At 32.3% G+C, this 13,962-nt stretch overlaps 2 protein-coding genes across 4 annotated transcripts; both read left to right on the forward strand.

The window, feature by feature from the left end:
• Positions 1–6,744: 6,744 nt before the first annotated feature.
• LOC108482055 (uncharacterized) lies at positions 6,745–9,269 on the forward strand. 3 transcript variants are annotated; one of them, XR_008274172.1, is made up of 4 exons: positions 6,745–6,854; positions 7,101–7,338; positions 8,319–8,494; positions 8,980–9,269. XR_008274172.1 is itself a non-coding variant. In XM_017785158.2 (3 exons), the coding sequence occupies exons 2-3, from the start codon at positions 7,117–7,119 to the stop codon at positions 8,430–8,432; spliced, it is 336 nt and encodes a 111-aa protein (XP_017640647.1). In that variant the 5' UTR covers positions 6,745–6,854; positions 7,101–7,116; the 3' UTR covers positions 8,433–8,631. The 3 variants fall into 3 exon arrangements, 2 of the variants coding, with proteins under 2 accessions (XP_017640647.1, XP_017640646.1); XM_017785158.2 differs by lacking the exon at positions 8,980–9,269 and having other exon boundaries at positions 8,319–8,631; XM_017785157.2 differs by lacking the exon at positions 8,980–9,269 and having other exon boundaries at positions 6,840–6,896; positions 8,319–8,631.
• A 1,811-nt stretch (positions 9,270–11,080) lies between these two features.
• On the forward strand, positions 11,081–13,380 carry LOC108480377 (ATP synthase subunit d, mitochondrial). Its single transcript, XM_017783357.2, has 5 exons — positions 11,081–11,366; positions 11,591–11,672; positions 12,634–12,698; positions 12,797–12,883; positions 12,981–13,380. Exons 1-5 carry the CDS (start codon positions 11,196–11,198, stop codon positions 13,080–13,082), a joined length of 507 nt encoding a protein of 168 aa, XP_017638846.1. The 5' UTR covers positions 11,081–11,195; the 3' UTR covers positions 13,083–13,380.
• Positions 13,381–13,962: the final 582 nt, after the last annotated feature.

The following is a 13,962-nucleotide window of genomic DNA, read 5'->3' on the forward strand; positions in this document are numbered from 1 at the left end:
TTCTATTTTAATGTTTACTTTTCCACCCATGAACTAAATCTTTTCTGGGTTGGAGTTGTGGTACGTGATATTCGTGACAGGTTTTAAAAATTTATAATTTAAGCATTCTTGAAACTAACTATTATCACGATGAAGGCAAGTGTACCTATCGAACAGTAGTATAGCTTTAGTAAGACCGGATTGTCGAACCCAAAGGAACCGAGAGTACTAGTAATTACTTTATTTTTATTATCTAGCCTAAAAATTAAGGGATTTGTTTATCTAAATTGATTATCTAAACTAAGAGTGCACAAAGAGAAAAGTGGGAAAATGCTTTTGGGAAAACTCGATTGATTAAGACAATACCCAAGGAAAAATCCACCTAGACTTCACTTGTTATTTGACTCTGAATCAGACGATTTATTCATTTGACTTGATCCGTAGAAATCTCTAAGTTATATTATTATCTCTCTCGAGACTAATAACATCTAACCCTAGGTTGATTAATTGAAATCTCTTTCTAATTAACACCTAGTGTTGCATTAACTCGATGTATGGATCCCCTTATTAGGTTTCACCCTAATGCGGAAAAATTTTATCACCCTATCTCTAGGCGTGCAATCAGCTCCGCTTAATTATGACAAATTTACTCTTAGACAAGGTCTATTCCTCCTCTTTAATGGTTACAAATTCTCCTTAGATTTTCTCCGTTTTCGGCTCGTTTCTTGCTCTTTTTACTCTCCCATGCTCACCTAAGTATAAAACATGAAATTAAAGGATTAGGAGCATCGAATTCACCAAATCTAAGGAGAAACCATCCAAAAATGTGCTGAGCATGGGATAAAAATATGTATAAATTACGGTTTATCAAGTTGTTTGGGTAAATGTTTCCTCATTTTTAATGCCTAGGATTTGAGATTGTCTATATCACTATTACATTCGATTTATGCTTATTTTAAATACATGCATGCAAGCTCTAGACATAGTTGAATGTATGTTCTGTTCCTAGATGTATCTAATTCTGAAAAGGTTAAGAATATTGGATCTTAAATCGTTTGATGCAAGTAAATACTTGACAGAATATTCGTAGCACTCTAAACATAGATGTTGCAAGTTGTACAGAGAGGACGTTCATTGCAATTATCAATCCCAAGTTCTATAGACATACATGAACTTAGATTTTTAGCTTAAAATCTAGCTATCGAAAGAGGAAGATAACAATAGCGAATCTCTGGGCAGTAGATTAGGCAATATTTTGCCACGATATAATTTTGATATGAACATTTCACCTAAATAATTCCACCCCTATTCATTCAACAACAGAAATACTCTTGATATTCTTTGTGAATTGAATTGCCAGATCATTTTATTTGCCATATCAATTATTTGTTCTTTATCATTTAATTTTAGTAATTCATTATTCAAGGTTCTTATTTACTGTAAGATTATTTCCTAATATTTTGGTATAATTAACAGGATTATAATAACGTACTCAATTTCTTACTAGCTTATGATCCTTGTGGAGACGATATTTACTTATCACTTTATTACTTGAATGATGTGTACACTTGCACAATTGCAATAGTTATTTTACATGCAACAAATGATCACCTTACGATCAAGTAAGACACTTGATAACTCAAGTACACCAATACATAAAGAAGTGGTTGTATCTGAGTTTGTTGATAAGCTTGTGGAGGAAACCGAGCATAAAGATCCAATCGAAAAAAATAGCAAAAACGATGGTTGATTTAGTAATTTCAAAGCCGAGCACAACAAATGTACCATTCCTGTCAAGGTTAAAGGACAAACTGAGGAGGGAAGAGGCAGATTTTGTAAGTTTTCTTAACTTATTTAAATACCTCAATGTTAATTTGTCACTCTTAGAACTCATTGATAAAATCTCAAAATATGCTAAGTACTTAAAGGAAATTATGGCAAGGCATAAGAAATTGAACAACAGTGAGCAAATCAATATGGATGCCTCATGTAATGTTATCATCATGAAAAAGATAACCCCAAAATTAAAGGATCCGGGTAGTTTTACAATTCCAATAGAGATAGGGATAGGCATTTCAAAAAGGCTCTTTGTGATTTAGGTGACAGTATTAATTTAATGCCCCTATCGATCTATCAGAAACTTGGACTAGGGGAGTTAAAAAATACTTCGATAACACTACAGTTAGTCGATAGGTCCCTAGTACGCCCAAAAGGTGTGCTAGAGGATGTATTAGTTAAAGTGAAAAGCTTCATAATCCCGATAGATTTTGTAGTCCTCAACTTTGAGAAAAATCAAAAGATTCATATTCTATTGGGTAGACCATTTTTTTCCACATCTAGATCGACCATCGATCGATCTTTATAAAAGTGAATTAATAATGAAAACGATAGAGAAATTGAAGTGTTCAAATGCAATCATGATTCTCAAAGTGAGGGATTACTAGGGGAGGAATGTTTCATTTTATTCAATATAACCCTTAACAACCTTGATTGAAGGTACTTGTACAGTTGTGTGAGTGCAGGTAAGCTAAATTCGAAGGAGCGGGACAAAGATCCCGATTGGAAGGGACTCTGTTAGACGGACTGTGATGATCAATAGAGGCAAAAAAAGTCGATTATAGAACTCAATGAGTTATCGAATGATTCCAGTGGCAATACATAATTTTTAAACCATCAAATTTCAGTTAAATTTTTAAATATTATAAATTAATTTTGTTTTACAATTTTTGTTTTAGTAATTTTTACTGATCATTTATGTTAGATTTAGTAGGAAAATGGTTTCAAGGAGAAAGAATTAATTATAATTTTCTATTCTCTTTTTTTTTGTAGAAAAAATTTATCTAGCGATTTTCATTGTGGGTGTTTAAAAATTAAGTTGCTGAAAATATTAACTTTTAGTTTATCAAATTTTTTCAACACTTTATCGATGTATTAGTAAATTTTAAACATGAAATATATTTTTAAAATTAGCTTTTAATGTTGACAATATTGAAAATATTTTACACTAATTTGTTTAATTTAAAATATATTTTACACTAAATTTTGCTAACAAAATAAGTGAGCAATAAGACATTTTGTTGGCACCCAAATACCAAGGTTTAAACCCTACATGTGGGTATGCCTTGCATATATCTTGTAACAACCCGATTTAGGGCCTAGTCGGAACAGTGGTCTCGGGACCACAAATTCGAAGTTAGGAAAAATTATTTTATTATTTTTATGAGGTTATAGTATGATTTTATTAGTGCATGAAAAATTTGGTGAGCTAATTTTAATGTTTCCTAGCCCAATTTCGAAAAAGGACTAAATCGCATAAAAGGAAAAAGTTTCATTTTAGTACCCAGACAAGTTAAATAGCTAAATAAATTAAATTGAGGGCTTTTAAAGGGAAATTACACCCTTTTTATTAGTGCTGGCCGGCCATCTGATGGGTTTTAAGCAAATCGTCAAAGTATTAGGTGGATGATGTCATGATTTGGTGATAAAATAATGCCTAAAAGCCTAGCTATCATTTCTTTCTTCTACATCTCTCTCTTCTCCACCAAAAATATCAGAAAAAATGTAGTTTTGAAGGTTTAAAATTTTCAACAACTAAAAGCCCTTACAAGTAAGTGATTCCTACACCCTTTGTTGATGATTTTTGCATTTTTGAGACCCTTGAAAGCATGAGTTTTCAAATAAGGGTGATATCTTGCAAAATGGTCAAGAGTTTAGAGTGTTTCCATGAAATTATTTGTGATGTTTATTGATTTTTTATGGAAGAATATGAGTCCTAGTTGTGTTATAAACAACTTTTGTAAAAGGTGTTAACATGAAAACCCCTAAAAAGGCTATTTTGCATACGTTGTAAAATAGTTAATAAGTATATGAAATAGTGATAATTTGAAGTTGATATAACAGTAAAAATAGTTCGATTAGGCCTAAGATACAATGAAATTCGATGAAAATCGATTTTCGAAAATAGGGGTAAAATGGTCATTTTGCCAAAGTCTAGGGGCAAAATGGTCATTTTACCAAAGATGCAAATTTATGATTGCTTAATCCTAATTAGTGACTAAATGAGTGCATATTGTCATTATAGATCAAGAATTACCAAATCCGAACCTAGATCGGGGGAAGGCCAAGCAAACCGACTAAACCGAATAGCCAAATACTTTTTATAAACCGAGGTAAGTTGTATGTAAATGATACAACTACACTGTTAATACTGGTATTCATATCGCCATTGAATTGATATTGTATGAGTTGTCAAGTTATGAATTGAGAATGTCTGGTAATATTTGAGATAATAGAAATATCCCGTTGAAACATTAGGATACGAACTGGATATTCGTTCCAAGGCATTGGGTGATTTGAGTGCCAGTGTAAGACATGTCTGGGACATGCTTCGGCCATATTATGAGAGCCAGTGTAAGACCATGTCTGGGACATGGCATCGGCATCGGACGAGGGCTAGTGTAAGACATGTGCGGGACATGCATCGACCATACTATGATAGCGGTGTAAGACCATATGCGGGACATGGCATCGACACGAAGATGAGTGCCGATGTAAAACATATCCGGGACATGCATCGGCCTTGAGCAGAGATAGCGATGTAAGGCGTATGCGGGACACGCATCGGCTAAGAATTGTGCTAGTGTAAGACATGTCTGGGACATGCATCAGCACGCGTATATGAGAGCCAGTGTAAGACCATGTCAGGGACATGGCATCGGTAATATATCCCATGTTGAAGGTTCATAGAATATCCAGTAGTATTCCAAACGTTTCAATGATGAGAGTTATAGATCAAGTTTGATAAACAAAGAATAATCATGTGTGAGTGGTACAGGTACCTATATGGTAAGCATGAGTAACAAGCTTAATTTAGAGAATGTGACTCGAGTAGATGAAAATGAGTAAGTTAAATTATGTTTATTTTTGAGCTATAAGCATGATGACTAATGGTGAGATTGTTGTTGTATATTTATTTATATGCAACTTACTAAGCTTTATGCTTACCCTCTTTCTTTTCCCTCTTCTTTCAGTGTTATCAAGCTAGCTTAAAATCCTTTAAAGCCAAAGATATCGATCACACTATCGGCCGCAATACCCGGTATAGTTGGATTTATATTTTTGATGGTGGCATGTATAGGGCTAGACTAAGATGTTGTATTAAGAGAATGATTCATGTATTTTGGCTTAAGTCAAAGGCCTTTCATTTTGAAATCAAGCCTGGAATAATAGCTATTATTCATTTTAATGAATGCATATAATGTTCTTTCTATGGATGAATTAGTGTCCATTGTGATGAGACTTATATATTGAAATGATCTTGTGTAGGTTGTGCAAAATGGGTGACAAAAGGGCTTGGGAAATAGCCTAGTTTGTCCACATGGGTAAGACACACGAGCGTGTGTCTAGGCCGTGTGTGACATACGGTTCACACCCATAGGTGTGTGTTATGGCCGTACGTCCCCTGCACTTAAATTTTTAAAGTCATTATAGCACACGGGTAGGCCACACGAGCGTGTGCCCAGGCCGTGTCATAAAGTCAGTATGCATGCTTGTAGCACACGGACAAGAGACACAGCCGTGTGTATCGGCCGTGTAAAGGACACGGTTATAGGGCACAGGTGTGTTCGTGGGCCGTGTGGTTTTGGCAGAATGCTTATGATTTCAGACTCGGGTTCGGGACACGGGCGTGTCCCTGGCACACGGTCGTGTGTTCTATACCCACACGGGCGTGTGGAGTCTTGATGCACAAAAAATTTCTAAGTTTTTTTGAGGTCTCGATTAGGTTGCAAACAACCCTGGATTTATGATTGGGCCTCGTAAGCCCATATACGAGATAGTTGCTTGTGAAAAGAGAAAATTTTAAACTGTTTAAAATTTCACGGCTCAATTTTATATAGTTGGTTGAGTTTAAGTCAGGTAGCACCACGAACCTTATCCTAGCGTCAGATACGGGTGAGGGGTGTTACATATCTAACTCTTTGCAGGTAATTAGAAAGACAATCGACAAGCAATTGAAGAAAGCCCAAAACAGGTCCGATGCGACAACATTTTAAACAGTGAAGAAGAGACAACGTCGCAATGTGTTTCCACAAATATCATGTTTCTTTTCCTAATTAAACTTTGCAATCTTTTCGTAGTTGAACTCTGATTAATCTATGATATTTTAATTATATTAACACTCTAAATTTAGCCTATTTAATGTGTCTTTGTAACACTATTTAAAAAGTTCATATATATTTTGATGAAGAATTTTGGGGAGAGTTTTTTAGAGAGCTTTGTTGCATAATGACAAATTTAGCTCCTAACATTTATCCATTTTGCCAATGGGTTCTATTTTTTTGTTACTTTAACTTAAGTTTCAAAATTTAGTGAAATTTCTTTGTTTGGGAAGAAAAAAATTATTAAATTGCTAACATTTTTAGAGAAGTTGACGTGGCATCTTGTATGGCAGTTTACATATACTTCATTGCTACCATACATAATTTTTTTTAAAAATTATAACCTTTTGAAATTTGTTGAATTATTTAATAATTTTTATTTTTAAATATTTTTATAAAGTACATGTGAATTGTGGTATGAGTTGTCACCTTAGTTTGCTAAAATTTTTATGGTTTAGTCAACTTTACCATCTAGAAAAATGAAATTTGATTAAATTTTGAGAGTTAGGACCAAAGTGAAAAAAGGGGTAAATATTAGGGGTTAATTTAACCATTATGCCAAAAAAATTCCGAGATTAAAAGGATAGAGATTAAATTTTAAATGAGCAAAGATTAAAGGGACTGAAACCAAAATTAGACCAAACAAACGAAAATTGCAAATCTAATATAAATATGAAAGCAGGAAAAAAACCCCGAAAAACTCTCATCTAATAGAAGGTAACTCCCTCATCAGTTATCACATTGGGACCTTGATTATAGGTTTCGTCTTTCATGTTTTTGCGTTTTAATCTTTAGTTTAGTGCATTTCGAATATTGGGTTTATTTTAAAAGTATAATTGGTAAATACTAGATTTCAATCAGACATTGACACCTTAATACTGTTCGATGAAATGCCTAAGAGAGAGTTAGTGTCGACATTGCTTAGTCTTGACATTGCAAAGTCTTTTGCTTGTTTCTTTTCAGATTAAAGGGCTTGAAAATGGGTTCTCAACAAGCTATGGAAGCATTCAAAGTATATCGTGTCCTTCTCAAAGCAGTGAAAAACCACATTGGAAAAGAAGAGTATAAAAAGCATTTTAGCCAGTATATAGCAGAGCAATTTAGGAAAAACAGTCAACTTTCAGACCCTTCTTTAGTTGCTCAAAGAATTAAGCTTGCCAATGATTATACTTATTTGCTTAACAGTGTGCATCATCACAAGGTAATTGCTATGTTTTATTGCTTTGATTTTAGATTCACATATCTTATTTTGTCTGCTAGGTTTATACAACATCTAATTGTTGATATAAGTAATATTATGCATTTTCTTAGTTACAAAAGATGATTTCTTTTTACTTCTAATTATCCAAAGATGTTTATTTTTATATTTAAATGCCCTTTGCTTTTTCTTTTTTTTTTTTTTTTGAATCGCCTCGGCTCTGCCAAGAGCCCTACGAGTCCAAGGGATACATCACATAAGTCAAGTATTGTCTTCGGTTGGGATGTTGTCTCTTGACTTTGCCAAAAGCCTTGGTGGCCCCACAGAGTGAGAGCGTTTCAGAATGAAACCGTGCACAAATTGAAGAGTTTGCTCACAGTTGGACTCAAGCTCATAAGCTATAAGGCTCTCAGCTGAGTTGGGAGACAAAACTACTGGGGACAATATTGAATTTTTGAGGGTCTAATCCTCAACAACTTTATTTTTCATAAAATAAAAGTTAAACTGCAAAACTAGTAATCAAAAGGAGTCTTTTTCTCCTAGTTTAGCATTGGCTGTTGCTTGTTAGACTGTGGACTCTGGTGTGAGTGTTGGAATCGGATTTTGTGCCTAGCACGTGTATATTCAATTTTTTAAAAACTTTTTCTACGGATGGTTCTTGGAAGGCTATATCTTCATGTCCATATCCAAACATATTGGATGATATGTTATGGGAATGTGACATGGTTTTTCTAAGATTGAAACAAGCCTTTCTTTTCGGCCAAGGATTAATAGAAGGCTTTAAGATGCTTGTTCATTGGTTTTTCTAATGGGAATATAGCTATAGTGTCCCTGTTTTTTTTCTCATGCTGCTTGTATGGACTACGGTAACTTGTATCAATCCATGCTACCACCGAATGCTTCATTTTTGTGCTTTTGAATGCAAGAAGTTTCCTGAAAGAAACGAATGTGATTTGCTTCCGGTTTTGCTACTTATTTGGCAGGACTTATTGTTCTCATACAACATAGCGGTTGATAGGTCAGATGAAATGAAAAGAATACTTGGAAAATCAGCTGCAAGTGTTGGTCTCAAGCTTCCTGAGGTTTATCAGCCTTGATGTCGGTGGATAATAATTTTCATCTTCTTCTTTGTCTAGGGGAGAATAAAATTCTTCATCAGGTATCATTTTATTTCATATAATTCATATGTTAGTTTTTATGAGACAAATTCTTGATTTATCTTTATCCAAGATGTTCTGCATGATGTGTTGTATTTTTTAATCAAAACTCTTGAAAGTAATGAGGTTTTCATCGTGAGCATAGTCCTCTTGTTAGAGTTTGGCTTTCATATATTTCGATTTCCCAACAGTAATTTTCCTGTTGTGGTTGTTTTGTCAATACCATGATCATGAGTTTTGCATGTTTCAAGACACAAGATAACATGATTGAAAGTATTCTTCTTACTGACAGAAATCAATTGCTAGCATTTAGGGTCTATTTGTTCAGTGGAAGATTTTTTCATATTGAATGTTTGTTTCACGGAAGATAGTTTATCAACAACAAATCCCCTGAATGACCCAAGTCCTTAGAACTTGGGGCAGCATTGGGTTCTGCCATTGATGCTGTCTTTGCGTGTAACTTGTTCTTACTGATGATGATGATTAGGAACCGTCGAAGTTGGTGCTGAATAAGCGGAGAATGCCGTTATGGGTGGGTCTGGTTGGTTTGGGTCCGATCATTTTGAGTTTTAAAAATATTAGGTTTGGATTTTTTTTAAGTTCAAATTGGGTCATTTCAAATTTGACAGTTGGATTTTTCGAGTTTGGATAATCTTGGATTCCTAAGGTTAATGAATGCTATTATGATGAAAACGTATAGGTATCCAGATATTTTTGGTAAAAGTCACGAACAATGTTATAAGCTAAAAATAGAGTAAAATGCAAACTTATTTATGATTTTCTTGTTATATTTTATACGCAGTTATGAAATTTAATATTATCTTCTTCTTTTTTAATTTATTTTAAATTCGTTGACATAATCACATTTAGAATTATAAAATGATAAAATTATTGTATGATAGTAAGGGTTCTTTTTCTTTCAATTTGTAATGATATTAAAAAAAAACTATTTGGAATTCAGTCAACAATTGGCTAAATGTTCAAATTGAGCTCAACATTTTAGAGGTTGTTCATGTAAAGTTAAATCTTTTAAAATGGTCATATAATGGTTTAATCTTTTATAAAATACTCTGTCAAATCTTTCAAAATTGTTTCTCAATTATCATATCTGAAGTTTTAAATTATGTTTTTATTTTTTTTTCCTTTTTATGCAGTAGTTATGTGTTTTATTCTAAATCTGTCAACTTTACTTAATTTTTACTATAAACTGGATTGAAGTGCATGAAAAATTCTTATTTAAAGATTTTTGTGAAGGTTAGGTCTTTATATGATCATTTTGAAAGGTTTAGTCCTTAAATCAGCAAGTCTTAAAATGTTACATTCTAATTTAAGCATTTAGCCTTAAGCTTTTAATATTTTTAGCTCAAAATAAAAATAAAAAGGATATCGTAAACATAAGCAGCTCTTGAGTAAATTTATTCATGGGTCGAGCTATTTATTTAGACTTAAAGACCTATCTGAAATTTAGGAGGGTTTGTGCAAGAATAATTGACCCGTTTAAAATATGGATTGGACTTGAGCATTCAAGACTTGAGCTTGATCCAACCTATTTTTAAATTTGTAATATTTTATATTATGTTACTTTTATATATTATATCATGTATAACACATAAAAATTAAATCTATAATAATATATAATACTACTATAATATAAACATTAAAAATGTTAAGATAATTTTATATAAAATTTTAATAAATGAAAAGTATATAAAATTTTTAAAATATGGATGGGCTTGGGTAAAATTTTAAACTTGTATTTCGAGCCAAGCAGAGTTTGAGCAAACATAAAGTGTGTTAATATCATGCTTAAGCTCAGACCGAACTTGGATCAAACTATCTCAACCCGTGAATTAAATTTAAAAATAAAATGTTATATAATTTTTTGTCAAACTATTAAATCATTTGAAATTTAAAAAAAATCTTAATATTTTTGTAATTAAATTTAAATGAAATATATTTTCATTAATAAATAGTAATTCGAGTCAGGTTAAATTTGTTAGAGGTCAAAAAAAATCCTTTTTTCCATGCTTAATCTAAGTTGAGCCCGCCTTATTAGATTGATGGCGGATTGTTCGCCTTTTAAACATTTTTTTCACAAGAGAGGAATTTATTTACATCAATGATTTTACACTTTTTCATAATTTTTTATATAATTAATGTTTCAATAATCTAACAATTAAATTTTTCAATATATTTGTACTTGTCATGTATATAAAATCAATTATATATTTTATCTTATCAATTTTAAAATATTGTCAATATATATATAATGATTGAAAGGTTTTTCATATAAAATAAATAGTTAAATTTTTTAATTTATACCAAACTGAATAGGCGTGATAGATAAATTATTAAAATATTAATAATATAAAAGTTTTTATATATATATATATATTTTTTTTTTTAAGCAAGAGTTTTATAAATTAATGAACCCGGTCCAAAACTTCCAATTGGTTGACACATAAGCCCGATCTATCATGGGTCGGATCAGAGGTATTTGGATTAAGCCCAAACTAAGTAGATCGAACCGGTCCATCTTAAAATTCTCAAAATTCCAATTTTGTCCACAATTAAACATCAAAATTCCCATTTAAGATTATTATTTCATTTCCCTAAACAAGAAGCAGCAGCCTTCATCAGTCATCTCCAAAAAAGTTGTGGAGAAAAAAATATTACGTTTGGGAAGCGAGAAAGTGCGAGAAAATGAGCGGAGCAGGAAAGAAAGTAGTAGATGTGGCTTTCAAAGCAGGAAAGAGCATTGATTGGGAAGGGATGGCGAAGCTTTTGGTCTCCGATGAGGCTCGCAAAGAGTTCGCCACTCTTCGTCGCACTTTCGATGAAGTTAACTCCACTTTACAGACCAAGTTCAGCCAGGTTAGGGTTTTCTATTCTCTCCCATCTCAGTTTTTTTTAATAACTTAGGACCTTTGGGTTAATCTATAATTAGATCTTTAGGGTTTTAGTCTTTTTTTTTGGTTGATTAATGTTATTTATTGAAATAAATAATCATTTTTGAAGCTTCTATTTGTCATTAAGGGTGATTTTTCATTTGATGCTTGTATTAACTTTCTTGGTGATAATCTGATTCTGTTAAGCAGGAACCTGAGCCTATCGATTGGGAATATTATAGAAAAGGAATCGGCTCGCGATTGGTGGATATGTACAAAGAGGCTTATGAGAGTAAGTTTTTTTTCTGTCATGGTTGAGTTTTCATTCTATACTATTTCCTAGTTGCCCCCTTTATTCTTAGATCTGTTGTAGGGTTCCTAAAAGCATAAAAATGGTCTACTTACCTCATGTTTGAAGTCTTCACATGGTTGCAGTTTCCTCGATTTGTGAATTGAATTAACTGTTGTTTAAGCTGTGCTTCCTGTTATGAGATGATAATTTTATGATTCGGATGATGATATGGTCACCTTGACTAGCTACAGTGTTCCTTTTTCGTTTTTATTGTCTCAAAATAATTAGTGAAGTGTGGAATTTAATTCTGTCATCCATTCTTCGATTGTGGATATTTTTTATCTTTGTTAAACCTATTCCGATGGCCATATTGCCTATAACGATGTTGTGTTCATCGATTGTTATATTTTTTATAGGTAAGTTCTTAATATTGTATATAAACGTGATTCTTGTTGTATATAAACCAGATTCTTGTCCAAAACGCTGTAAAAGTTTCTATAGAACAACTATGATTCTCATTACTCCTATGCTTTGGATGTTTGATGTAAAATAACCTTTAACTCAGACCTTTATTTGTTACAAAAAGAAAAGAAAAGAAAAGAACAATGTTACTCAACCAATGAACTAGATGATTTTCAGGTTTTTTTTTACGGTAAGGTGTTCCACGAGCACCTTCTTGGAATTAACTGTGTTAAATGGAGCTGCCTCCTTTTCACTGTTTACTTGCCATACTGGTTAGTTACAATGTTTAACTCTTTCTTTAGTGTAATTTTTTTGCTTTGATTATAGAATTTGTCTAACCGGGTTGTCACTTGGCTACAACTTTTGGAATCCACGGTTGTTTATTGTGTGAGTGGTTTCGATGAAGCTGTGGGGAGTTTGTGATTTCATCTGTTTTAATTTTATATACATTTTGAGTTATTAACTCTAGTCTTTACACATTTTATATGCTTTCTTTCAGGCGTAGAGATCCCCAAGTTTGTTGACACAGTCACTCCTCAATTCAAACCGAAATTTGATGCATTGGTGAGAATCAACAGCATTCTTGATCCTCTTTTACCTGTCTCAGTGGTTTTGGTTTTCTTTTTCATCATCTGATTTGGTTATTTACTTGTGGTTAATAGTTGGTTGAATTGAAAGAAGCAGAAGAGAATTCTTTGAAAGAGTCCGAGCGTTTGGAGAAAGAAATTGCCGACGTTCAGGAACTGAAGGTAATTGCAAAACACTGCCCAAATGAATCTTCTCTTTATCGTAATTGTAATTGCAATTGTTGATTTTTGTTCTATTCTTTTTTCTTTATTTGAACAGCAAAAGATCAGCACCATGACAGCAGATGAGTACTTTGAGAAACATCCCGAACTGAAAAAGAAATTTGATGATGAGATCCGCAATGACAATTGGGGCTATTGAGACATGTTTGGTAATATAAGGGTCAGGCTATAAAACAGTCCCAACCAGTATTTCTGAGTTGGTCTTATCATTTCTTTTGTTGTTTTAACCCCAAATGATGATTACCGAAACTCTGTTTTTTGTGGTAATTTCATCGGGAACTAATAATATGATAATTCACTTGAGAACCAAAGTGGATATTGTAAGACATGCTTTTCATTTAAGTGGCATCCATGTTCATGAGGAACATTCTTTTATTTCATCTGCCTCATTTGGGATGTGCAAAGCGAATGAATAAATCCTTATTTTTAAAGTGGAACCCACATACAAGTTGTAATTTTGATTCTTAATCTAGCTTAAATAACTTTTGGCATTGCCTTTATGGTTCAGAAGTGTGCAAAAAGTATGATTTGTAAATTTTAAGTGGATGATGTTGTGAACGATGCTGTGGTAAGTCAAAATATTCATGTTAGAAACTTAGACAAATGCTAATGTTAAGTGGATTTGGATGGATGGTGCATTTATTTGTAGTTAGTATAAAAATAGTAGTAACAGTGAGATTAGATATTGTAGTGATATTGTTATTTGAGTGTAAAAACAATGTAATGTGAGACAAAAGTAAGCTAAACATTGTTTATCTAAACCCACTTTTAATTTGATAATCATAATTATTGTGAAATTAGTTAATATTATTAAATTAATTAATTTAAGTGATATTTTAGTAATTTAATTTAAGTATATAAATTATATATTTGGTATTATTAATATTTTAACAAATACTTGAACAAAATAATAATAATAACAATTATTATTAGTTTGATAATAACAATTATTTTTAGATCTATGCATTTATGCAATTTAATTATTACAAAATAATACATAATAATATTTTCAAATTAAA

This window comes from Gossypium arboreum, chromosome 1 (assembly GCF_025698485.1).
Source record: "Gossypium arboreum isolate Shixiya-1 chromosome 1, ASM2569848v2, whole genome shotgun sequence".
Classification (NCBI taxonomy): Eukaryota; Viridiplantae; Streptophyta; class Magnoliopsida; order Malvales; family Malvaceae; genus Gossypium; species Gossypium arboreum.